At 42.8% G+C, this 27,655-nt stretch overlaps 1 protein-coding gene across 1 annotated transcript; it reads right to left on the bottom strand.

Moving 5' to 3' along the window:
- Positions 1-27,655, bottom strand: SLFN5 (schlafen family member 5). The gene is made up of 5 exons (XM_054457984.2): positions 26,867-27,655; positions 10,346-11,397; positions 8,946-9,071; positions 5,156-5,876; positions 1-4,986 (listed from the first exon to the last, which is right to left on the bottom strand). The coding sequence occupies exons 1-5, from the start codon at positions 27,040-27,042 to the stop codon at positions 4,170-4,172; spliced, it is 2,892 nt and encodes a 963-aa protein (XP_054313959.2). The 5' UTR covers positions 27,043-27,655; the 3' UTR covers positions 1-4,169.

Here is a 27,655-nt window from a genome sequence, read left to right as displayed (position 1 = left end):
TTTTAAAATTATTTTTATGTTTATTTCACTTGAACAAAAGAAAAAGCAACTAATAAAATTGAAGGAAGAGCTGAACTACGGAATATTTTTCTTTAACTCAAGAACTTTCAGTTACAGGAAGATTTATCTAATATTAAAATGACTAAATTACAAAAAGCATAAAATGTTTGGAGCCATTTTTAAAGTTGTTTTGAAATACATATTAGCACTCAAACTTCCCCACTCCCTAACTTTTGTTAATTGCTATAATGGATATTTGTTGTTTTGATCTACCCAACATCCTTTCATCCTACTTTGGTAACTGATATTCTTTGGGGGAACTGATCTTTCCACTTTACATCATGTTTTGTGGAAATTTTTCAACCAAGGAACCTGCCCTATGCTAGCTAAGAGTTGAGTACGGTATACAAACTAGATAAGTGCAACTCTCTCACTGTAATTTAACCTTCTTAAATCAAGTAAAGAAAATGACTGTGGCCAAGTCACCCCTGCTACCTAGGTCCTTGTAACTGCCCAGGCACCTCTCCCCTCTAAGGCCTATTTGGTCAGCTTGTTGTTTTATTCTATCAGGTCCTCCCTAATGAGTCCAATAAATTATTTTTGTTTTTTTTTAAATGATCCAAACCCTGGTTTTATGGATTGAAACAGAAGAATCTATCTGATATAAAAATATTTTTACTTTGTGAAGGTTCGTAACATTCTTTTCTGTAATTATAATTCCTATATATCTTAATTATATACATGTGAATGGATTTAAACTTAACTTTGGTCCAATTACAATAATCTTTTATTTGTACATATTGCTTGCTTAGCTAGATTTCCTTACTGAGTAACTTTTCTTCAAGAATGATTCATGGGTCCTGTATTTCTAGAACTCTTTTATGTTCAAAAATACCCATGTGCTGCCTTTGTACTAGAATAATATTTTGACTAGGTTTAATATTTTTAGGTCAAAATTTATTTCCCTAAGAACTATACACATGTTGCTTCACTGCCTTCTTAGATGCTTCTGGTCAAGATAGAGGAACAGGCACCATATTTATCCTCCCTCCTGAAACAATTGCAAAATAAGACAAAATATATGAAACAACAGGTCTCAAGATATTGGAAATCAGTCAATGAAGGATACTGATCCCTGATCACTGTCCTAATGCAGGATGTGGGAAACAGATGAGGTCACCTCTGTGACTGCCCCAGCTTACTGCCTGTAGAGAGTTTCTAGGCTGCAGTTCAGAGAGGGAGAACTTGGGTACAGTGGGACAGGGTTTCAACTTTTGTTTTATTGAATTTATGAACTTCTCAAATTCTTCTATGGCATGAGACATCTATGGGGAGGCTTTGTTTGTTTTCTGAGACAGGGTCTCACTTTGTCGCCCAGGCTGAAGTACAATGGCGTGATCTTGGCTCACTGTAACCTCTGCCTCCTTGGTTCAAGCAATTCTCTTGCCTCAGCCTTCTGAGTAGCTGGTATTACAGGTGTGCACCACCACACCCAGCTAATTTTTGTATTTTTAATAGAGACAGGATTTCACCATGTTGGCCAGGCTGGTCTTGAACTCCTGACCTCAGGTGATCCACCTGCCTTGGCCTCCCAAAATGCTGAGATTACAGGCGTGATCCAGTGTACCCAACCTATGGTGAGTTGTCTTTTGTCCCCTGAGTTATATATCCTTTCAGGATGGGTTCTTCATCTGGCTCATGTCATATTTCTTTTCTACATTTTTCCGCATTGTCTTTCTGCCTAATGATCAGAACACTTATCTTTCTAATGCTTAATCAGGGCAGCTGGGTAGGGTCTTTCTTTTTACCTTAAGATGGTATAGAAGGGTTCTCTTTGACAACTTTCTTAGATGAAGTAGACTTGTTTGGCTTCTTCTCCAGTGTATAGCTGGAGGCCTGGGTGGTGTCTTCCATCTACTTTTGTGTAGCCTGATCTGATCTGGTGTGAGATGAGGACCTCGCTGTTAACCTGGTTTCTACTCTTTATTGTTGCCTAGGAAATTCCATTAAATCCACTGAATTCCATGAAGGAGGCAAAGCATCCAGAATAAGACACAGCCCTCTTCATTGAATTCATGTGAAATCCTGGAAAATCCCTCCTGTGTCCACGGAGAGTCCTTGGGGACAATCAGGAGTTTCTGTGCTCAAGGGTCTCCCTGGCATTTCCCTGAGCTGCCTGCTCAATACCTCCGCCACCACCCTTCAAATTGGCCATATTAACAAGAATTCTGGTTTTCTTTTCTTTATGTGACATCTATTCATGACTACATTGGGCAGATGAGATAGTAGCTATGCCTTTATATAAAACTTTTAAATTCTATTTTTTGTTTTATTTATTTATTTTTTAGAGACTGGGTCTTGTTCTGTCACCCAGACTGCAGTGCACTGGTATGATCATAGCTCACTGTAACCTCAGACTTCTGAGCTCAAGTGATCGTCCTGCCTCAGCCTTCTGAGTAGCTAGGACTCCAGGTGTGCATCACCATTCCAGCTAATTTTATTTATTTGTTTGTTTGTTTGTTTGTTTTTGTAGAGACAGGGTCTCACTATGTTGCTCAAGCTGGTCTTGAACTCCTGGGCTCAAACAATCCTCCCACCTCGGCCTCCTAAAGTCCTGGGATCACAAGCATGAGCCACCATGCCCAACCTATTCTAGTTTTTAAATTTTCATACATATCTATTAGATGTTTATAGTGTAAAGTTGAACTCCATTCTTTGCTTCTCTGTTGCTGGTAAATTTTTGGCATATTTTTACTAATTTTGCACATTCTTTTACATATTGGTAAAGGAACAGTCTGTGATCTGGATTTATTCAGATCCTTATTCAGAATTACCAATTGTTTTATTAATCATTTTATCTTAAATGTGTCTCTACTTACTAGTGATTTGCAGTATATTCCAAGTTAGTTGTAAAAACATTTCACAATAGACTAATTTCTTGCTTTCCTGTGAAATTGTCTTAAATTTAAAAAGTAAAGTTCTTAATATTGTAAGTAGCTGCCAGAAACAAACCAATTCTAGCTTCAAGTTCATACTTCTTACAATGAGAATTTTAAATTTCTTTATTCTTGGGAAATAGCAGGGACTTGCTGTTTTTAATAGTGAATTAACTCTTCGAATTTTTTAGTTTCTGTCTCTCAGAAAAGATGGATTTGTTTGGCTTTAAATATTGAGAGAGTTTCTAGAGACCCACAGGAAATGAGAAATTTGCACTTTTGTAGCAATGGCTTTTGAAAGACTAGCTAAAATCCTGAAGACTCAGCAGAAGAAAGATATTAAACTGACTTTGTCGTTTTGTTGACTATTAAATTAAATGGAAAAACAAAATGTAACCTTTGAGTCCAATAGACTCATCCCCCTAGGCTCTCTATCATCTTCAAATCAATCAGTAAAACACAGTGTGCCTCCCTGGGGGACTGTGGCAGTCTTACCTTCATGTAGTAACCTAAGACGCTCCATAAGAATAAAAAATCAGAGCTAAGGAACAGATTCCAAATAACCAAAAGGCTCACAAAAAGCATTTTAAAATATAGTGATCAAAAACACTAATGCCCTTAAAAGAAAAAGCAGAAAATAATAAAGTAATATAATGTGGTCTTGCAAAAAACAGCCTGTGGTCTTACATTTCGAAACATGTCTTACCCGTTCTGGCACCTACAAGGCCAGATGAGCTATCTGCTCCATCCTTCACATTCTCCCTGCACGTCCCATTCAAGCTTTTCTGCACGGGGCCATGTTAAAAATTTATAAAAATATCTGAGTCTGCCTGGCAGGCTCAGAGATTCTCATGACAAGTTCTTCCCTCACTGAGCACTTCCCTGACCACCCAAAATAACCACCCCCTCCCTCCATCTACCTACACACATGCGCACACGCGCGCGCGCACACACACACACACACACACACACACACACATCTCTGAGTCTCACGGTCCTCTAATTACTGATATCCCTTTTTACCATGGGAAATTCCTTGTCTATCTGTGTATTTGTCAGTGGTCTGTCTCTGCCCTAAAGGAGGAATCTTACATCGATTCGTCCTCAATCCCCAGCACCTAGAAAAGTATGTGACTTAATAAGTGAGTGTGTGCTTACATGTTTGGATTAAATGGTTTCACAGTTAATTAGAGATGAGAACCACTTAATTGTTTCTTAGGCTTGGGTTTCCTGTCACACAGAAGCCTTCAGAATATACAGATGTCTTTTTGCCCTAGAAGCCAAACAGAGCAGAAGATTGTAGACCCCAGCTGGTGGGGCTACTCCTGGATTGATTCCAAACACGATATTTCTTTCCAGGCCTGAAAATCGACAGACACTGTCCAACACAATGTGATTGGTCAGAACATCCGACGCATCAACGATCTGTAGTAACAGATCAGATTCCTCATCGAGCTGAGACATTTTTCTCTTCTTCATTGCTGTTAGAAGCCTGTCTTTATATTTTTCCACTTCACTTGCTTTGGTGAAAAGCACAGCAATATCCTTCGGAGAATAACCATTCCGCAAGAGAAAACGGCATTTATTCGCTACATAGATCAGTATCTCCTCCAAGTTCAAGTCTTCAATAATCTCTAAGTTGCCTGGGACACCTTGAGCCCATTTAGGTTCATAGAGCATCACCAGGGACCCAGGGGGGAGGTTAGGTGGAGGATTTTGTCGGGCTTCCTGCATTACTTGTTGTAGGTAATTAGCTATTGGACCTGCATTGCGGACCACTCTGTTGATCTCTTCTCTTGGATACTGGTCTGAGGGAGGGGGGAGGCCACTGCAACTCAAGTGATTGGTCTGAAAGTAGTCCAGAAAGATCCAGAGAACTCCTGGGCCATCCCTTGCTGTCTGAGTGATGAACTTTGCTTTCCCATACCAGTCCCCATCTTCAGTGCGGAAATTCTGAGCGTCATCAATGATAATGTGCTGGATGTGTTCAAAGTTGTTTTTCATGAAGCTTTTCCGGGTCACTGGCTGGCAGATGTTTTTCTTGCTGAAACTGTAAGAAAACACAGTCAGGTTTTTCCCCAATGAAACAAACAAAGCAGATACTATTCTTAAACTCCTCTGGGCATGGTAAATACAATATGAATTTTCGCAAGTAAACTGAAAGCCACACCAGTCACAGTCACTCAAGAAAATAAAGTGAACACAGACAAGCAGCATACCTCACCAACTTCTTCAGGGGCTGGTTTTCACAGATGTAGAGAATGTTAGCCGGTTCACAGTGAAACACATTCCTGATCTTCTCCATGATCCTAAGAGCCAAGATAGTCTTCCCTGATCCAGGTAAGCCATGAACAAACAACTCTCTGGTCTTGCAAAGGTTCTTTGAAAGCAACTCATACTGTTTATTTGTCAGTAGGTTCAAAACCTCAGAGCCCAGCTCTTCACTTAAGAGGGATTTGAACCCAAGCAAGACTATCACAAGGGACTGTAACAGGGCTTCCATGTGCTGGGGAGTCATGAAGTTATAGGATTCAGGGTAAATTTGTAAATAAGAACCGTAAACGCTCTGTGCTTTTCTATCAGAATTCAGCACACAGACCAAGGGGGTGATGCATAACCTCCCAGTGTAGCCGCCTTTGTTCACCAGCTTCTGCTTCAAAGAATAGGCAACTATCATAGAATAGCCCTTGCACCCCGTATCCCACTTGCTGAAGATGGTGTAGAGAATAGGGGTGTTGTTCTGGGAAATTAGAAGAGCATCACAGATGACTCCCTGCTTCTCTTGCAGACCTAAGTCCACAGCCCAGCTTTGAGAAAAAATCAATATTCCTTGAGAGAAAGGGCGCATTTCTGTATTTATTAAGTCTCTGAGTCCTTTATGTTGTGAGAAGAGTTCCTTGTAGAGGCTTTCTGGAGTATATACCACTCTGTCTGAAAATACTAGACAGGGAAAGAATGGGAAGAAATTAGAAAAGCCTCAGACAAGCTAGTAATCATCATTATACGTAGAAGAATCAATCAACACTGGGACTCTACCATGTATCTACAATAGATTATACATTAGTAATAAAAAGATAAGCAATTCTTATTTTGATGGAGCGCCAATTAGCTGGTATAAACAGACAATAATAATTATGGTACAAAGTGGTCAATACAACCACAGAGAAGGACGGAAAGTATTATGTGAATACCAAGGAAAGGTACAGTTTAGGAAAAAAGAAAATATGAAAGACTTTATGAAGAAGGAAACACCTGAGCTGATTCTTTATTTTCTTTTTTCTTTTTCTTTATTATTATTTTTTTGAGATGGAGTCTCGCTCTGTTGCACCAGTGACACGATCTTAGCTCACTGCGACCTCTGTCTCCTGGGTTCAAGTGATTCTCCTGCCTCAGCCTCCCAAGTAGCTGGGACCAAAGGCATGCGCCACCATGCCTGGCTAATTTTTGTATTTTTAGTAGAGATGGGGTTTCACCATGTTGGCCAGGCTGGTCTCAAACTCCTGGGCTCAAGTGATCTGCCCACCTGGGCCTCCCAAAGTGCTGGGATTACAGGCGTGTGCCACTGCGCCAAGCCCTGAGCTGATTATTAAAGGATGACTTGGAGTTAGTAAGTTGAAGAAGAGAATAGAGAGATAGTCAAAAGAGGACACATGAGTAACGCTCAGGGACAAGAAACAGCAAGGAAGCCGGGTGTGGTGGCTCATGCCTGTAATCCCAGCATTCTGGGAGGCCGAGGCAGTTGGATCACTTAAGCCCAGGAGTTCAAGACCAGCCTGGCCAACATGGGGAAACCCCATGTCTACAAAAAATACAAAAATTAGCCGGGCATGGTGGTGTGTGCCTGTAATCCCAGCCACTCGGGGGGCTGAGGCATGAGAATCACTTGAACCCAGGAGGCGGAGGTTGCAGCAAGCTGAGGTCACACCACTGCACTCCAGCCTACGCAACAGAGTGAGACCCTGTCTCAAAAAAAAGATAAACAAATAAAAAGCAAGGTCTATTCAGGTCACTCCAAGCAGTTTGTGTTGCTGACATCCAAAGTGTGAGGCAAAGAGGTGGAAACGAGGATGGGGAGGAAGGCATTAGAGTGCCATCTTAACACCTGGCAAGATTATGTACTGTATGGTTTCACTTACCTGACATTCTGTAAAGCACAACTATAGGTACAGGCAACAGATCAATGGATGCTAGAGGTTAGGGATTTGGGGAGAGCTTGACTAAAAAGGGACAAGATAGAGACTTTTTTTGGGGGGGGGACGGGGTCTTGCTCTGTCACCTAAACTAGGATACAATGGTATGATCATGGCTCACTGCAGCCTCTACTTCCTGAACTCAGGTGACTCTCCCACCTCAGCTTTCCAGGTAGCTGGGACTACAAGTGCACGCCACCACATCTAGCTAATTTTTGTATTTCTTTGTAGAGACAGAGTTTTGCCATGTTGCCTAGGCTGGTCTTGAACTCCTGGGCTGAAGTCATCCTCCCACCTCGGTCTCCTAAAGTGCCAGGATTACAGGTGTGAGCCACCTCACCTGGCCATCTTTTTTTCTTTTTGATAGGATAAAATGATTCTAAGCTTCTTCCAGAAGAGAAATCCCATAATAATACCATGTTGATGAAAGTGTATTTGGGTATATGTTTCGGATTACAATCTGGCAATATCCATCTAAAGTTACAAGTAATTATTACTACTTGGAATTTTTTTCTTTTTCTTTCTTTTTCTTGAGATGGAGTCTCCCTCTGTTGCCTAGGCTGGAGTGCAGTGGTGCCATCTTGGCTCACTGCAACCTCCGCCTCCTGGGTTCAAGCGATTCTCCTGTCTCAGCCTCCCGAGGAGCTGGGACCACAGGCGCATGCCACCACACCCAGCTAATTTTTTGTATTTTTAGTAGAGACGGGGTTTCACTGTGTTAGCCAGGATTGTCTCGATCTCTTGACCTTGTGATCCGCCTGCATTGGCCTCCCAAAGTGCTGGGATTACAGGCCTGGGCCACTGTGCCCAGCCACTGCTTGGAATTTATCCTTAAAGAACACCTCAGGTATATTATGGTAAAATGTATATTGTAGCATTGTTTAAAAATGAAAAAATTAGATGTCATATAAAAGTCCATCAAAAAAATGATTGGGCTGGGCGCGGTGGCTCATGCCTGTAATCCCAGCACTTTGGGAGGCCGAGGTGGGTGTACTACCTGACGTCAGAAGTTTAAGACCAGCCGGGCCAACATGGTGAAACCCCGTCTCTACTAAAAATGCAAAAAAATTAGCTGGGTGTGGTGGTATGCGCCTCTAATTCCAGCTACCTGGGAGGCTGAGGCAGAAGAACTGCTTGAACCCGGGAGGTGAAGGTTGCAGTGAGCCAAGTTTTCACGGTTGCACTCCAGCCTGGGCAACAAGAGCGAAACTTCATCTCAAAAAAAAAAAAAAAAAAAAAAGACTGGTGGCTGGGCGTGGTGGCTCATGCCTGTAATCCCAGTATTTTGGGAAGCTCAGGTGGAAGGATCGCTTGAGTCCACGAGTTTGAAACCAACCTGGGCAACACAGGGAGACTCCATCTCTATAAAAGTTAAAAAATTAGCCTGGCATAGTAGAGTGCTGCTACTTTGTAGAGATGGGGTCTTGCTATGTTGCCCAGGCTGGTCTCAAACTGCTGGACTTAAGCATTTCCACACCTCACCCTTCCAAAGTGCTGGGATTATAGGTATGAGCCACTGTGCCCAGTCTTTTCACTTTCTTTAAGGTATATTTTGAGGAACAGTTCTTAATTTTAATGTAGTAAAATTTATCAATCTTTTTAAGTTTGATCCTTTTGTGTCTGGTTTAGGAAATCCTCTCCTACCCCAATGATATAATTATTCATATACATTTTCTACTAAAAATTTTAAAGGTTTGGCTTTAGTATTTAAGTCCTTAAACCTCTGGAATTGATTCTGTATATAATGTAAAGTAGGAGTCAATTTTTTATATGAATGAACAATCAACATATTCTAAAGCAACCAGAGATGGCCAATTACCTGGAAAGTAGCGTTTCTGCTGCTCTTTCAGACATTCCAAATTCTTATGAATGCACACAGGCTTGCTGCGGGGCGTGGCAGATGACAAACTCAACTCAAGGACCATCTCAGGACACCTGGAAAGGTCTTAGAAAACAAGAACCAAATATTCAATATGCAAAAAGGCAGACCCCAACTTATAGCTGAGCTGTGCTGCAAAGTCTTTCACCTAGTCTTACAACTCAAGCCACGGCCCACACATACTTGCCTTTACATCTCAGGTCAGCTCAGGAAAGCCTACTGAGGTTTTTGAAGGAAAAAATAAACTAGCCTAAAGCAACACTTTTTAATTTTATTATGTCAAAACGAAACTATTTTTATTTCTATTATTTATTTATTTATTTTTTGAAACAGTCTCACTCTGTTGCCCAGGCTGGAGTGCAGTGGCATGATCTCAGCTCACTGCAACCTCCGTCTCTCAGGTTCAAGCGATCCTCCTGAGCAGCTGGGATTACAGGCGTGTGTCACCACATCCAGCTAATTTTTTGTATTTTTGGTAGAGATGGAGTTTCACCATGTTGGCCAGGCTGGTCTCAAACTCTTGACCTCAGGTGATCTGCCCCCCTCGGCCTCCCAAAGTGCTGGGGTTATAGGCATGAGCCACCATGCCTAGCCTGTTTTTATATTTTTAGAATGCTACTTTTTAAAGAAAAATGATAAGAAGATGCAAAGGCCAATGGATACAGACATCTGAGCAGATTCTGAAGTGGACTTTGTTTTTTCTGGACTTTTGAAGAAGTTACTAGTGGTTTTCTCTTGTCTAATTTTATCTCAGGCTTTCCTTTTCCAGGGTAGATGCATGTCACCAACCATCCTCCAGCTTATCACGTACTGGCTCCCCAAAGGAAAAATGGGAAAGCAGAGCGAAAGCCGTGATTTGGTCATGTTTTGGTTCAAAAAATGGAAGTGGGCAGTGAGAAAGGGTGAATATTTAAGAAGGGAAAGTCAGAGGAAAGTGGCAGTAAATTAAAGTGGACACATCTGTACATGTGAAAAAAAGAAATTTCCTAAATAATTAAATGGAAGCTCATAATTGAAAAACAGGAGAAGAGGCTTGACTATGAACGTAAGAAAGGATGTGAAAATTGAAATAACTAGGTCAAACAGTCCCCTGCACCAGCCTTTAATGGGACTACTAGCCAGGGCATGTGTTGAATGAAGACTATTTAAGATGGCAGAAGAAAGGAAGGGCAATAATCCACGAACTACATCTACAGGGATTAATAAGCCAGACAATTGCAACTCAGAGAGTAAATCTCTTTCCCCAAATTCCAAGGAATACCATATCTCTCTTTCCTCTCTGACCCGCCCTGCCCTGCTGCCAGCAAACATTACAACCATTGCGGATATTGCTCCCTAACCTGGGTCAGCTTTCATCATCCAAGCAGTCCATTCTCTTGTCGGCAATTGTCTCACACAGTTGTCCTTCACCTGCCAGGAACTAGGCACTTTGGCAAACACCACACAGCAAAATTGCTCCACCTTGATTGCACAGACATATCCATGGAGGGCCCCCTTATCATGCACTTCAAGGAAGTTAAGGACATATTTTATCTCAGGCCTCTGTGTGCAGAAATGATGGACAGGTAGCTTCTTAATACAGCTGTCAATAGAAGCCCTCAAGCTCGTAAGGTCTATTTTCTCTTTTTCACATCCAATCACTTGACAAGTCTCATCGTGCACACCAAAAAATACATATCCTCCTTCAGTATTTGCAAATGCAGAAACACACTTCGGAAGTCTGTCTTTAACACAGTGTGACACGTCTGTTGAGAACATTACAAATTCAACATGTGTGGACTCAGGAAGGTTGAGTTTTTCCAGATACTGAAGCCGCTTTCTATCAAATAAAGCAGCAGCTGACGCATTTATGTTACCTTCATATTGTACACTACCCTGAGCTGCCTGTGGACTTAATGAATTGGAAACATTAATATTCATAGGAGTCTGAGTCCTCCATTTGAGGAATGCCAGAGCTTCCTGAGAATCCATGACATCAGTGGATGTTCTCTGTCTGTGGTACAAATTGGAGCATAAGGTAGCAAGTGGCACACCAGCCTCTGTGTTCCATGATTTCACAAAAATCAAAAAGTGGCTTTCCTGCTGCATCTCATCTAAATGGCTTCTGAAAATTGGAGGCACATCCAGTCCTACTCCATGATGTTCATAATTGTAGCCTTTGTTCTCAATCTCAGCCTTGATTATGCCCCCACCAGAATTCAGCAGAGCACATACTGCTCGCAGGATGATTTCATTCTGTTTCTCCCGCAGGCGAGGGTCCATCTCCTGCCTCTGCTGAGTCCCAAGGATGACTTTTCCTGCATCTACAACACACTCAGGAAAGTTTGTATTCCCATCAATCCTAAGACTCATCTTCTCAGCACTTGGCCTATTCCTATCCTGAAATGTTCTCCTGAAAAACAGAAAGATAGAACCATTAGAACAGGACAAGAAAGGAGAGGCAGGAAAATCAACAGATTAAGGCCATCCTACTGAGGTTGGTCCCTTCATTTATTCCTGATATGATTTGACTGTGTACCCCGCAAAATCTCATCTTGAAGTGTAGCTCCCATAATTCCCACGTGTTGTAGGAGCAACCTGGTGGGAGATTATTGAGTCATGGGGGGCAGTTTCCCCCATTTTGTTCTCATGGTAGTGAATAAGTCTCACGAGGTCTGATGGTTCCATAAAGGGTTTCCCCTTTCACTTGGCTTTCATTTCTATCTTGCCTGCCTCCATGTAAGATGTGCCTTTCACCTTCTGCTGTGATTGTCAGGACTCCCCAGCCATGTGGAACTGAGTCCATTAAACCTCTTTTTCTTTATAAATTAGTCTCAGGCATGTCTTTAACAGCAGTGTGAAAATGGATGAATGCAGTGCCCACATAGCTTGAGGTCAGATTTATACGTGAATTAAGCTTGTAAGGCGAGTAGAGGAGCTGAGTCTGCTGGAAGCACACGACCACCACAGAAATGACCAACAGGTTATCTTTATGCTGTGTATTTAGTAACTATCTGCCAAGTTCTCAAAGTGGCAGAGTCTCACAGGTCACTGCAGAAAACAGAAAATTTTACATTGATATTTGTGGACTGGAGCTGGAAAGCAATGAGAAAGCTTTCGTGGTCAGAAGTATCTCTGGGGTGTGCTAATATTTATTGTTTTTCTTGATTCTTTGTCTTTCTCCTCTCCCTGAGACCTGGGAAATTTTCAGATTATTTTATAGCCTAATATTGGGAGGGGACACATCTGATTGAGTTGGCAACCTGTCATTGTTGCTATGGAACAGATACATAGCAACGATGTCAGCTTCCCCTAATCCAAACGGTTTCCATCTTGTCAAAAAAAATCATATATATACATCCTAGCTGTGTTTCTGTGAGCAGGGGCATTTTCAGTGAGAAGGGGCATAGGCAAGACTGAGCCCAACATCTCAGCACCAGGATGCAGTTATTCAGCTTGCTCCATAGTAACTCTACAAGACATCAAGCACTGCTGAAAAAAAAAAAAATTGCTTTACTCCAGCGGGATCAAAGGATCTGAGATCCGGTAGATAATAAATCATGAGTACACAATGTAAACATTGGCAAAAGAGCTCAAGTTTTTGTTGAGGTGTTGCCAGGAAAAGCCACCTGTCCAGATGCCAAGAATTGCCACTGGAATGGTAGGTCCTTGGTGAAATTAATTGTATCCAAGACCTAGTCTTCGACATGTCAGGACCATAAAATTAATCTTTTTAGGACCCCAAAGTTCCCTTCTGAGGGAAGGTGATTTCGTACCCCAAACTCAAAATAGAAATAGCTGAGCCACAGTGATACTTGATTACTGTTCAGTGGGAAATGTAACTATCGGGGAGCTCAGGCGTTTATTTCAAAGCATCTCATTCCTTCCTGTAGATGTAGAGCAGTGGTCCCCAGGATCAGTTTCTTGGAAGACAATTTTTTCACGGATGGGGGTTGGGGGTTGGTGAGGGGATGGTTTCAGGATGGCACTTTCTACCTCAGATCACCAGGCATTAGTTAGATTCTCATAAGGAGAGTGCAGCCTAGATCCCTCACATGCACAGTTCACAATAGGGTTCATGCTCCTATGAGAATCTAATGCCACCGCTGATATGACAGGAGGCAAAGCTCAGGCGATAATGCTCACTTACACTCACCTCCTGCTGTTCAGCCTGGTTCCTAACAGGCCACAGATAGGTACTGGTCCACGGCCAGGGGGTTGGGGACCCCTGGTGTAAAGTATGTGAAGCCAGATTTCAGAAGGCTGCTTGATAAGCATGAAATCAGATCAAGAGGTTTTTTATGACCTGATTGACCTCAGTATCCACAATTTCATGCAGCTGTGCCACAAGGCAATCACTAAAAGGAAGGTGGCATCGTGTAATAGTAAATTGCTTGGGCTGTGGAATGAGGAAAACCTGAGTTCAAACTCCCAGTATTTGCCAGCTTTGTGTCTTTAGGAAAATTGTTTTAACCTATTTGCATACACTCTGAAACAGGTGTAAAAGAACCAACCTGGTGGTGTTTTGTGAGATTAAAACAGAAAAAAAAAAGCAGATATCCTGGAGAGATGAACAAGAATTTTCAAAGTATTGCTGTTCAAAATAGCAAAAAATTGGAAATACACAGTAATAAAATCATTCTTAGTATGGAAAATGACATTCACTTTCACTATTACATGCACTATTTTTGTTTTGTTTTTTGAGACGGAGTCTAGCTCTTGTTGCCCAGGCTGGAGTGTGGTGGTGTGATCTCGGCTCAGTGCAAACTCTGCCTCAGCCTCCCAAGGATCTGGGACTACAGGTGCCTGCCACCATGCCCGGCTAATTTTTGTATTTTTAGTAGAGACGGGGTTTCACCATGTTTCCCAGGCTAGTCTCAAACTCCTGACCTCCGGTGATCCGCCCGCCTTGGCCTCCCAATGTGCTGGGATTACAGGTGTGAGGCACCGCGCCCAGCCTACATGCACTATTTTGAATGAACTCTAAGAATATAATGTTGTAAAAAATACACAAACCACAGAATACATCTATTATGATTCCATTTATATGAAGTTCAAAAACAGGTAGAACTAAATAATGTATTGTTTAGGGAGACATATATAGGTAGTAATATCATAAAGAAAAGTAAGGAAATAATAGATAGAACATTCAAAATAGTGGCTATCTCTGGTTGGGGAGGAAGAGGGTGGGATTAGGGAGACAGAGAAATAGGGGAGAAATATACAGGAAGCTTCTTAGCTTCTAGAAATGTATTTCTTAATCTGGAGTGAATACATGTGCGTTCATTTTAATATTATCTTTAACTATGCTATAAAGTTGTATTCTCTATTGTATGTGTGGTATACTTTACAAAAAAAGTATCCCAAAAGGAAATGAGTTTTCATTTTTTTCCCCAGGCATTGTTATACAAGTACAAGCTTTCTGCTCAGGCAGACAATGGTCCCCTGCAGGACTCCATCCATTGTTCCATGTATGTCTTTTCATCTCTAGTTAAAGCCCTAAGGCTCTACCTCCCAACTCTGAGAGACACACAGATTAGATTAGATACTGCTAAAAGACCCATGCGTACGCACATGTGCGCACACATACACACACACACACACACCATGGTAGTCGTTTTCTAAAAGCAGATTCAGTGTTTTCTATATTGTTTTTATTTCAACTTACATTTTTCCCAGCAGTAAAAGTAATATGTGCTCAATGTGTCAAAGAAGGAAAAACTAAAGGCAGAATTAAAGAAAAAGAACACTTATAGATTCACCATTTAAAGATTTAGCATTCTAATGCATTTCCTTCAGCCCTTTTCTCTAAATATTTTTGTGTTGTTGGTTCACAGAGCTATTAACAATAGGATTTGTCTTTTTTAACATCATTAATCCTTTTTCTAATTAGAAGAATAACAGGAGATTCCAGTGTAAGAATCCCAAGAAAGATGTGTGTACCTCCTTCATCCCTCATAGACTATTGAAAAACAATAGTGAGTTTTTTAAATCCAGAAATTTTATTTATTTATTTATTTATTTTTTTTTTTGAGACAGAGCCTTGCTCTATTGCCCAGGCTGTAGTGCAGTGGCGCGATCTCGGCTCACTGCAACCTCTGCCTCCTGAGTTCAAGTGATTCTCCTTTCTCAGCCTTTTGAGTAGCTGGGACTACAGGCGCAAGCCACCATGCCCAGCTCATTTTTGTATTTTTAGTAGAGACAGGGTTTCACCATGTTAGCCAGGCTGGTCTCGAACTCCTGACCTCAGGTGATCCACCCACTTCAGCCTCCCAAATTGCTGGGATTACAGGCATGAGCCACCACGCCCAGCCGAAATCCAGAAATTTAAACCTCAACATGTATGCAGAAGGAATGCCAAGTGCACTGAAAACTTGAGCAGGGAAGTTGATGACACCAAAATAGAATGCCTGCAGTGATGGATGCTGGGCATTGCCAGCAAAACTTGAAGTTCTCTGAAGTAGGAAGAAAAGCAATGACTCATGCATGATTACAGAACCCTCTGTCATAAGAGTTGGCACCGTGAACTGAGATTTCAGATTTCATGCTATCTGGACATTGTCCTTGCCCTGCCCCCTGCATTTCTTCCCTCAAAAAAGTGGATGCAGGAAACAAGAGATTCAACAAAGAAAGGAAGTTTAAAAATCCTCTGGATGTTTGTGAAGGGGGGTCCGGGAATAACAGCTTCACAGCATGCCTACAGATCACCAGGCAAAACTGCACAACAGAGCAGCAGGCTTCGGTGGACAGCGCCTAAGACCATGCAATTGACAGATCACTTAGTAAACTGAGAGGGTGGAGAGTAGGGGATGAATTGGTTATAGGCACTTAGGAAGATAGACAAATACAAATACAAGACAATAATTCTAAGTTAAAATAAAAAGTAGTATAGTAAATAAAAGATAAGCATAAGGCATTATTTGGCACCATTGTAAATAAAGTCCTAGTCATGATAATATAAACCCCGAATATTGTTCTGATAAAAAATGATGATATAAGATATAGTTGTATTGGCAGGATGTGGAGAAGGAAGGCATAGGATAAGAAGTGTTGACCAGGCACAGTGGCTCATGCTTGTAATCCCAGCACTTTGGGAAGACAAGGTGGGCGGATTACCTGAGGTTAGGAGTTTGAGACCAGCCTGGCCAACACGGTGAAATCCCATCTCTACTAAAAATACAAAAATTAGCCAGGCATGGTGGCATGCGGCTGTAGTCCCAGCTACTCAGGAGGCTGAGGCACGAGAATCACTTGAGCCCAGGAGCTGGAGATTGCAGTGAGCTGAGATCATGCCACTGCACTCCAGCCTGGGTGACAGAGTGAGACTCTATCTCAAAAAAAAAAAAAAAAAAAAAGTGTTAGCTAAACTCAGGCCAGGCACAGCAGCTCACACCTGTAATTCCCCCATTTTGGGAGGCCAAGGTGGGAGGACTGCTTGAGGCCAGGAGCTTAAGACCAGCCTGGGCAACATAATGGGATAATGGGTCCCCATCTCTTCAAAAACCAAAACACCAAGCATGGTGGTATGCACCTGTAGTCCTACCTACTTGGGAAGCTCAGGTGGGAGGATCTCCTGAGCCCAGTGGATTGAGGCTGCAGTGAGCCAAGATCATACCACTGCACTCCAGCCTGGGCAACAGAGTGAGACCCTGTCTCCAAAGATTTAAAAGAGAGAGAGAGAGAGCGCTATACAGTCATCTTCCAGAAATAAACAGTATCTTCTATGGTCTGAATGTTTGCAACTCCCTAAAGTTCATTGTGCAAATCCTAACCCCAAAGGTGATGGTATTAGGAGATAGGGCCATTGGAAGGTGATTAAGTCATGAGGATGTACCCTTATAAGTGAGATTAGTGCCCTTATGAAAGAGGTCCAAGGAAGCATATACGCCCCCTCTACCATGCGAGGACCCAGTGAGAAGGCACTATCTATGAGGGCCCTCTCCAGATACCAAATCTCTCAGCACCTTGGACTTCCCAGCCACCAGAACTCTGAGCAATAAATTTTTGTTGTTTATAAGCCACCCAGTCCGTGGTATTTTGTTACAGCAGCCCAAATGGACTAAGACAATATCTAAAATAAGAGGGGGTGGGAGGGAGAAAGGAGAATATAAGCATGCTGTTTAGAAATATAGAAACACATGCCAGAAGAAAAAGCCCGAGAGACAAGAGGCTCCTGGCAAGCAGGAGAAGGGGGAGAGGGCGAGGCCCTTCATTTCCTTACTGTGTCTAAGGAACTATGATTTTCAAAACTACATTCATGAGACTTTCACTTCCAGTCAGAATAGAGTACTAGAGACTAGGCTACTCTCCTGTCTGAAACAACTAAAATATTTTTGAAGAAAGTTTGATGACACTAGAAAAAGTCAATATCTAAAATCTAAGATGTTACACAAACCTTAAGCACAAGAAATGTGAAAAAAAAATACCGAGGAACATCATAATTAAATTGTTCAAAACCAGTGATACAGAAAAAAATCTTAAAAGCATCCAGAGGAAAAAGGCACATTATATATAGAGGAACAAAAGATGACATTAGAATTTTTCCAGGATTATGTTGTTGACAGATGACACATAACCTGAAAATATCCTCAGCTGTCCTTTTTGGTTTTTGTTTTTTTAGAGACAGGGCTTTTCACTCTGTCACCCAGGCTGGAGTGCAGTCATGGCTCACTGTAGCCTTGAACTCTTAGGCTCAAGCTATCCTCCTGCCTTAGCCTCCCAAGTAGCTAGGACTACAAGAACGTGCCACAATGCACAGCTAATTTTTTAAATTTTTTGTACAGATAGGGTCTTAGAAGGTTGCCTAGGCTGGTCTCAAACTCATAACCTCAAGCAATCCTCCTGCCTCAGCCTCTTAAAGTGCTGGGATTACAGGTATGAGCCACCATGCCCCACCGCTCAGCTGTCTTTAGTTTTCCCACGGATGTTGATTTAAGATAGTGACCAATTTGTCTATATCATAATGAGTAATATCATGGAGAAATTTAGCTAATATCCATTTTAAATAATTTGGTGCCAGCAAGTGGCCATTTTCAGAGCACCAGAGATTATCAGAGTAGAGATTCAACCAGATTTTTTCATGGGCGGATCACCTGGGGGCAGGAGTTTGAGACCAGCCTGGCCAACATGGTGAAACCCTGTTTCTACTAAAAATACAAAAATTTGCAGGGCGTGGTGGTGTGTGCCTGTAATCCCAGCTACTCGGGAGGTTGAGGCAGGAGAATTGCTTGAACCTGGGAGGCAGAAGTTGCAGTGAGCCGAGATCATGCCACTGCATTCCAGCGTGGGCGACAGAACAAGACTCTGTCTTTAAAAAAAAAAAAAAAAAAAAAAAAAAAGGCCGGGCGCCTTGGCTCACGCCTGTAATCCCGGCACTTTGGGAGGCCGAGGCAGGCAGATCACGAGGTCAGGAGACCGAGACCATCCTGGCTAACACGGTGAAACCCCGTCTCTACTAAAAATACAAAAAATTAGCCGGGCGTGGTGGCGGGCGCCTGTAGTCCCAGCTACTCGGGAGGCTGAGGCAGGAGAATGGCGTGAACCCGGGAGGCGGAGCTTGCAGTGAGCCAAGATGGTACCACTGCACTCCAGCCTGGGCAACAAAGCGAGACTCCATCTCAAAAAAAAAAAAAAAAAAAAAATTATTAATGTCTGTGTTGCATGAGAAACCATGAGGTCAGGCGGGGAGCGAGCCTAGAGCTAGTTTGGCAGAAGCATCATCAAGTTTTGCAGTGACAGCTGATGCCCTAAACCAAGAGAAATAAGCCTTTTAAACAGGTCAAGAGTGAGGCTACAGTAAATAATGGGGTTTTCATGGTTTCCATGAAGTTAAAGGCCCAAGGGCTTGTCTAGATCGCTCTCGCACAAATAGGCAAAATGGCTTTCTACAGTTGGGGTGCTTTGGGAGGGAGGCTGTTGAAGAACTGATTTCAGGTTCCAGGAGGTCTTTATGTTTGGACTTTCAAAGGAGAGAATCCCTCACTGAAGACAGTCAATCCATAAAGAGGTGCTCCAATTTCAGAAAACTTTGGCACCTATTGTCTGCAATATCCAGTTAACCTAGAAATCCTCTCATCTGTCATTTTGTGAGGGATTTACAATAACTTCGGATAATCTTTATCAAGAGAGAATATTTAGCCCTCCTTAGACAGGTTTACTTCAAATAGTGAATTGTGTTTTGGTAAAATTGTAGTTTAGCCTTAAAAATTTTATGTCCCTTTTCTACTAAGGCTGAGAGCAAGTAAATGGAATCCTTTTAACAGGCTTCCTTGTTCTCTGAACAAAGTAGGAGATCACGTTTATATTGTATCAGAACTGAATCACAAGGTCACTAGGGAAATTTATGTCTTTTAACTTTTTTTTTTTTTTTTTTTTTGAGATGAGTCTGGCACTGTCGCCTAGGCTGGAGTGCAGCGGCGCGATCTCGGCTCACTGCAAGCTCCGCCTCCCGGGTTCATGCCATTCTCCTGCCTCAGCCTCCCTAGTAGCTGGGACTACAGGCGCCCGCCACCACGCCCGGCTAATTTTTTGTATTTTTAGTAGAGACGGGGTTTCACCGTGTTAGCCAGGATGGTCTTGATCTGACCTCGTGATCCACCCGCCTCGGCCTCCCAAAGTGCTGGGATTATAGGCGTGAGCCACCGCACCCGGCCATCTTTTAACTCTTACTTGAGCATCTGGACAAAAACAGGGGCTTCAATGAATCTCTGGAGCATGACTGTCCAGTTATACCATCGTCCTTCCCAAGGCAAAGGCAGAGAAGTATTGACTGTCTTTGTCTAAAGGTGCACTGAAAAAGGCAGAGAAAATTTCTACTAGAGTAAAGCAAGTGACTTCAAGTAGAATTAATGACAGATGGTGTGTGGGTTAGGCACTACTGGGAGAAAAGAAATGACAATTTTGTTGATGATTCTGAAGTCTTAAATCAATATCTTCATCTACTTGGTTTCTTTGCTGGTGGGACAAGAGTGTTACTAGGGGATATAAGAGGACCTTTGCATATAAGGCCTTCAACTGTAGGTTCGAGCCCTTCCTTTGCTTCTGACTTCAGTGGATATTGGGGAAGTTTGGGTAATGGTTTGACAGGATCTGTCTGAACTTAGTAAGTTCTGCTTATTATTTTGCTGCTCCAATTATTCGTCCTACGTGAGTGGAATTTTTAGCCCCTTACACTGTCAGGTTTGGTGTCAAGATATTTATTTGGAGTATGCATCAAATATAATAGAGAAAGCAAAGGTGTATTCATAGCAGGTGCAACTTGATTATGAATAGAGAAGTCTCTGGAACATCAATATATATTACAGTTCCATTTGCAAATTAAGTCTCTATTAAACTCATAGGCATGATATCAAAGAGCAGGAAGGAATGTTTTTCAGTCAGGGACCAAGGGCTACAGTTAAGGGCTGGGAGATGGAATAAATATGTGGCTTATATGTGGGTTACTTGAAATACCTACCACCGGTGTGGTATGTTTACTCAGAGGAAGAGATTGAGCAAAAGGGACAGTGTTTAACATAGAAAGAGTAGTACCATGTTTACCAGAAATTGATGAGGTTGACCACCTGTATTTATAGTTAAATCACCTTGAATGTTTAGGGAAAGGCAGACTATTGGGTAGTTTCTCCTTCCTCTGAGCACCCTCATTGATCTGATCTGATGGATTTTTATTTGTCTTGGTTCTGTTTACAATATCTGTAGTGTCCTTGTCAATAGATGGTTGATTGGGAAGTGGGCCACAAGTTTATTTTGAGTCCTGTCTCATTTCAGTTCTAAAGCTCTTTCAAAATGTTCGGCTAGGTGTTACAATTCAGATAAAGGGGTTGTTTTCCATTCTAATTTCTGTTTTAGAATTAAGTCTCCAATTTCATGTTTAACTCCACTGACAAAATGAGATGAAAGGGCTGCTTTTTACCACCTTCTTTAACTGATGTGTTGGAAGGTATTTCCTAGTCTATCCTGAAAAAGTCCAACAGTTTTATTTTTTTGTTTGCATGGTCCGACGGATTTTTATTAGAAATGTTTTGGGTACGGCTTTTAGCAGACTTTACCTTACTTTTTGGATCCTTTTTTTTAAAACCCTCAGATTTACTGTGGAAAGAGGGATACTGTGGGTCCCTTTCTGAGTCTGTCCAATCAGCTTTTGCTCTCCAGGATTTAGCACCTGAGTTTCTGACCAACATGTGTACAAGTTGATAGAGGTTAGGTAACCTTGGGTCATATGTACCTAGAAGAATTCTAAATTCTTTTATGAATTTTGCTGGTCTTGTCTGGGTTTAGGGAAACCTTTAATTATAACTCTTAATTCAGCTTGGATCCAAGGTTTAAATTCTACAGATGTCTGCATACCTGGCTTAAAGAGAGGGATGGATATTCAGAGGCAACTGGAATTTTGAAGTTTAGGAGAGTTATTGGGCAAAGGGAGGGGGTCTGAAAAGGGGGAAGAGAAGTGAGCAGTTGACTGAAGTATAGGAGAGAGATTATTGAAAGTAATGGCAAAAATTGCAATTACTCTTGCACCAACCTAATAGAAGGACAAGGGGGAAAAGAGAGAGCTGGATACAGGGAGGCATCTGGAAGACAAGAAAAAGAAGCATTTACTAGGGAAATGAGTCTAGTTTGTTGTTGCTTAAGTGTGTCAAATTTCCCATTGGTTTCGGGCAAAGAATCTTTTAATGAAGAAATTTTTGATCAGAATTTCATTTGGAGGCCTCTGCCTACCAACAAAAAATGGCAGCCCCATTCATCCTGAGAAATCTTATTCCTACTTTTCTAAGGTGCATGTCAAATGAACAATTTTGTTCAAGTCAAATGTATCCCAAAGTAGCCAGTAAAGGCCCAAATCATCCTTGGAGCTATGCCATTAGGAAGGTAGGAAGGTAGGTGCATGAGCTAGTGTTGTACAAATAAGAAGCAGTTTCTCCTAGATGAGGAGGGTATTTAGACTTAGAAGACCCCATGAGAGCTGTTGACCATCAGTAGGAGTATAATTCTTGTGCACTTTGTGTCTCAGGTCCCCAACCGTACAGTTGGGCACCTCCTAACACGGACCAGACAATCTGTGCCCCTCAGTAGGAAGAAAACCAGAGACAGCACTCCCTGTGGACCAAAGTGAAGCTCTCAGGACAAAAACGCAAGATGGAAGGAGAACCTGAGCTGGTTTTACTGGTGACCCACAACAAAGTTTGTCCACATGGACATGGGTTGAGGGAGAACCACAAACTCACTGGACTGTGAAGCGAGCTTGAACAGGCTTGTAGGACCTATGCCTGTGTCTGACCCTGTCATTCTCCTTCTTCGGACAAACCACTTTTAAACAGCACAACACAAACACACACAAAAGAGAGCCAAAAGAGGTGAAAGAGAATGGCCTGATTCCACCTAGGGTGCCAAATAAATGGGAACCAATAACAAAACCCAGGTATCAAATGAGAATCAGTAGCTGAGGAACTCAAAAAAAAGAGACATTCAGTCAGTGCTGACTTATCCTATCAGTGCAAACTCAACAAACCACTCTCTGCAAGGTGCAAGGTGCCTCTGTAGCAGCCATCCTGTTTGAAAAGGGGAGTCCACACAGTGGGCAGATGGTATCTTGGTGGAACCTGCAAGGAAACTAAAGACATTAATGAAGTCTGCCTGGATGAGAACAAGCAGAGGCTGTTTATTCAGAGCTCACTATAACGAGGGAGTCAGCCGCCATCATCACTCACATTTGTCAAAGCCTCATAGACAGGCAGGGGAAAGATTGACAGTGACAAAAAGGGAATGCTCAGGAATGATATGATTCAAGGGTGTTGTCATAGGGAAGTTGGAAGCAGGCTAACTAGAAATGAACATCTTGTATGATTAGTTTGGGGAACATATTTGGCTTTCTCTGACTGGTCCTAAATTGGAATCAGGAGCAAAAATTAAGGATGCTGTCAGTTATTGTCCAGGTCCTCACCACTACCAGTCAACTGCTGAAGTTGTGTTTTGGCTTCCCAGGCTGGTTACTGCAGCAGTTGTGGGTTAGAGTTCTATTTTTGCATACGTTCTGGCCAGAGTTTGTATGTATATTTAGCCTGTCAACCATAAAATTTCTAGAGAAAAATATAAGAGAAAATATTTTTGCCTTGCGTTAGGCAAACATTTCTTACAGATGACATTAGATGAACAAAAGAATTTTTTTTTTTTTTTTTCTGAGATGGAGTCTCTCTCTGCTGCCCAGGCTGGAGTGCAATGGCGCTATTTCAGTCACTGGAACCTCCGCCCCTTGGGTTCAAGTGATCCTCCTGCCTCAGCCTCTCTAGTAGCTGGGATTACAGGTGCCCGCCACCACGCCTGGGTAAATTTTGTAATTTTAGTAGAGATGGCATTTCACCATGTTGACCAGTCTGGTCTCAAACTCCTGACCTCAAGTGATCTCCCTGCCTCAGCCTCCCAAAGTGCCGGGTTTACAGGCATGAGCCACTGCACCTGGCCTAGATGCACAATAAATTTTTTAAAATGATATATTGGACTTTAAGAACTTCTCCTTCTGAAAGACACTATTAAGAGAATGAAAATATAAGCCCCAGCCTGTCAGAGGAGGGGGCAATAGGAGGAGCGAGAGCATCAGGATGGTGCTAATGGATGCTGGGCTTAATATCTAGGTGAAGGGATGATCTGTGCAGCAAACCACCATGGCAACACATTTATCTATGTAACAAACATGCACATCAGGCACAAGTACCCCTGAACTTAAAATAAAAGTTTAAGAAAAAAAGAAAATATAAGCCCCTGACTGGAAGAAGGTATTTGCAAATTACATAACTGATAAAGAACTTGTAAGTAGATTATATATAGAACACTCAAAAAGTAATGATTAAAAAAACCCTATTTAAAAATGAATAAAAGACTTGAATAGACAATTTACCAAAGAAAATATATGGATACAAATAAGCACATTGAATTATGCTCAACATCACTAGTCATTAGGGAAATGCCTATTAAAACTTCAGTAAGATACTACTACACATCTATTAGAATGGCTAAAATGACTAACCATGCTAGTTGTTGGTGAAGATGTGAAGGAATGGGCATCCTCATATACTCCTGGTAGGGATATAAAGGGGTACGACCATTTTGGAAAAGAATTTGGCAGTTTCTTAGGAAGTTCTGCGTATGCTTGCCATATGACCCAGCCATTCCACACCAAAGTATTTACCCAAGAGGAAAAAAAAAAAAAAAAAGCATATGTCCGTACAAAGACTTGTAATGAATGTTCATAACATTTTTATTTGTGAAAGCCATAGACTGGAAACAATCCAAATGCCCATCAGTAGATGAATGAAGAAGCCAATATTGATTACCCATATAATAGAAGACTACTCAACCATAATAAAAAGGAAAGAACTATTGGTACCCACAATGACATAGATGAATCTGAAAACAATGATGCTGAGTGACAGAAGCCAGACATAAAAGAGCGTATACATATGATTCAATTTGCCATAACAATAATACTGGAAATGATTTCTATTTTCCGATAGTATATAGTAGTCCTCCCTTATCTGGTGGCTTTCCATGCTTTAGTTACCGCAGTTAGCTCTAGTCCAAAAATATTAAATGAAAAATTCCAGAAATAAGTAATTCATAAGTTTCAAGTTTCATTCTCAGTAGCCTGATGAAATCTCATGCTACCCACTCCCTCTCACCCCGGGATGTGAATCATTCCTTTGTCTGGTGTACTCACCCTGTATATGCTACCAACCCTTAGTCACTTGGTAGCCTTCTTACTTATCAGGTCGACTCTAATACTGCTTATGTTCAAGTAACTCTTATTTTATTTAATGGCCCCAAATCTCCAGAGTAGTGATGCTGGCAATTCAGATATGCCAAAGAAAAGCCTTTCTTTAAGTGCTTTCTTTAAGTGAAACAGTGAAAGTATAGGGAAAAAACATAGTAGATATAGGATTTGGTGCTACCCATGGTTTCAGGCATCTGGTTTTAGGAATCAACTCAGGGTCTTGGGACATATCCCATGGTTAAAGTGGGGCTACTATAAACACCTGTGAATTTTCATAATCAGGCCAGGAGTGGATCACAGCATTTTCCTCTTCTTCCTCTTACATGGAAATAATAAAACTGCTTATTTTCTTAAACAAAAGAGTTTAAGTCTTGTGACTTTTTTTATGGTGGGGGGGGGGTGGTGGTTCAAGCAATTCTCCTGCCTCAGGCTCCGAGTAGCTGGAATTACAGGCATGTGTCATCACGCCCAGCTAATTTTTGTATTTTTTGTAGAGATGGGGTTTCACCATGTTGGCCAGGCTGGTCTCGAACTCCTGACCTCAAGTGATCCGCCCACCTCAAGTGATCCACCAGCCTCAGCCTCCCAAAGTGCTGAGATTACAGGCATAAGCCACGGCGCCCGGCCTCTTGTGACATTTAAATGGATACTTCTGACACAGGATGTTATCACACTGAATTGCTTGTCTGTTATCCTGGCACAGGAACTCTCACCTCCCATCAGACAGACAGATTAGGAATCGGTTTCTTTTTCCCCCACAAAGGCAGGCACAGCCTCCGCCCACTTCTCATAGGGCGAGGCCAGACAAACTTTAGCCATTGCTCTCATCTTCTCTTAGAGGCTTGGCTCTAAACCAATGCCCTCCCACCCGCTATTGGTAGGGGAGGGGAGGAACTATTGAAAAGTTCCTCCCATTCTCCCTCAAGCATCCCCTCCCGCCTGCACTAGTGACAAAGGATCCCCTTCTGGTGCAACCGAGCCCCTCGAGATTTCAGCTCCCCAACATTTTAGTGATGAAACCATGAAAATTCTGATGAGGTCCTTGCTTATTTGCATATGTTAACTACCCCTTTTTGCCCAATATTCCATTTTCTAGCAATATAATTATAAACTGCTGATGCACCGTTTCTTTGTCAAGCAGGAGGATATAGCTTCAGAGTCAAGAAAAAACTTTTGCAGAAGGAATGATGCTTTTAAGGGCATTGTGACCAGCTGCTGACGCCCAGAAGTCTGGTGGTTCAAGGTGTAATCTGAGACGAAGACTTTTCCCATAGATTCCCTGAAATTCCCCCTCCCTTACTTCCTGGTCGCATAAAAACTCCCCACTACTTATTTTTGTTAGGTTGGATTTGAGAGATCTTGCCCTCTTGCCTTCACGCTTTGGCCAAATGGAATAAATCTTCCTCTGTCTCTAAGCCCCTGTGTGTCAGTGTTTGGCATCAACAGCACATCTGGTTCCTGAGCCTGAATTTGGGCTTCGACAACTCTGGCTCCCGGGACACATGCAAGAGGGAAACGGAATCACATCGCAGTCTCAGCCATTGCGGATAGAACCAACTGGGGCTCTAGTTAGTCACTGTATGGGGGATACAGGGCTTTGTGGGCTACCCTAGTAGCCTGCCCCTGTTGTTACAGTTTGAAGACTGACGTTCCAAGCCAGGGGCTTATAGGCAAGCCTCTGGAACAAAGCCTCTTGTAATAGACTGGACATTGGCCCTATTTGTCTCCAGGCCACAACCCATTTAGCTTCATCCTCGGGAGCCCCGATTTCGTCATTTTCCCTTAAGTCCTTCGTGCTCCTGAACCGTGGGGAAATGTTGCCAGGCTTGGTTTGCTAAGATTTAGGCTGCGCTGGGTCGGCGCCTCTCCCTCCTCCCCAGCTCGCCCCGCGTTCCAAGCCTCCCAGCTCCCGGGTCCTCTGCCGCTAGCTGTCGTTGGAGGTGCTCCTGAGTCAACAAACTAAATCTTCCTAACGGGAAAGACGCTCTCCCGGCAGCGCCCAGACCTGGGGAGCTGCAGTCGCCGCAGCTTGTCTTCACTACAGCCCCATAGGAGAACCCGCGCAGACCGGGGGAGGTTTGGGGAAGGCCTGGGCAAAGAAGCGCGTGGGATTCATTACCCGCTGGGTTCTCCTCTGCAGCGCGTCTCCCTCCAGGAGCAGGCAACGGAGCCTCCCAAGTCCAGAGCAGAGAATTTGACCCCGCGGGGTCCCGGGCTTATATCAGCTGAGTTCCGTGACACCTCCCAGGGCGGGACATCGCGCAGGAGACAGACAGAGGTACAACCCAATCGCATCGTTACGTGGAGCGGGACGCCCACTCCTGCAAAGACAACAGCCTTGGTAAACCTTGGGTGGACTGGGGAGAACTGAGGAGGGGAAGCGCTTTTTTGTTGCTTCTCTGTGTTTTCTATTTTATGTTATGTTATTTTATTTTATTTTTAGATTTTCAGTTCTTATTTCACCCAGGGAAGGAGACCTGGGTATCCACCCCATGTCCTCCAGAGAACTTCCCCGGCCCCGCTCGGAGTCTTCCTGGGACGCCACAGGCTCGGAGAGCGCTCCGCGGGTTTCTCCCCCGGCGCCTCCAAATCTTTCGATTCCTACTCGAATTACTCCGTCAGCTGCTGGAAGGGGGGCAAGGGGTATGGCGAGACGCGTTGGTACATGGGGCACTGGGAGGAAGGGAAAGCCTCCCTCCTTCCCCTAGTAATTAGAGAATGTTGCGTCCGCCACCTTTCTTTTACTGGCGCTAAGGGCTCGGACCAGCACATGCCAGGCATAGGTGTGGCCACTGGGGCGAAACCTGGCAGGTTCTGGAAACAGCGTTTTACTGACAGGAAAGAGAAACTGTTGTTTGTATTCATCACCCACCGCAGACTTCCTCACGCCCGGGTCTTAGACGGGGCT

The sequence above is a fragment of the Pongo pygmaeus genome, chromosome 19, assembly GCF_028885625.2.
Source record: "Pongo pygmaeus isolate AG05252 chromosome 19, NHGRI_mPonPyg2-v2.0_pri, whole genome shotgun sequence".
NCBI classification, from domain to species: Eukaryota; Metazoa; Chordata; class Mammalia; order Primates; family Hominidae; genus Pongo; species Pongo pygmaeus.
Note: the sequence above shows the minus strand (reverse complement) of the source record. Positions and strands in the feature narration are given on the sequence as shown.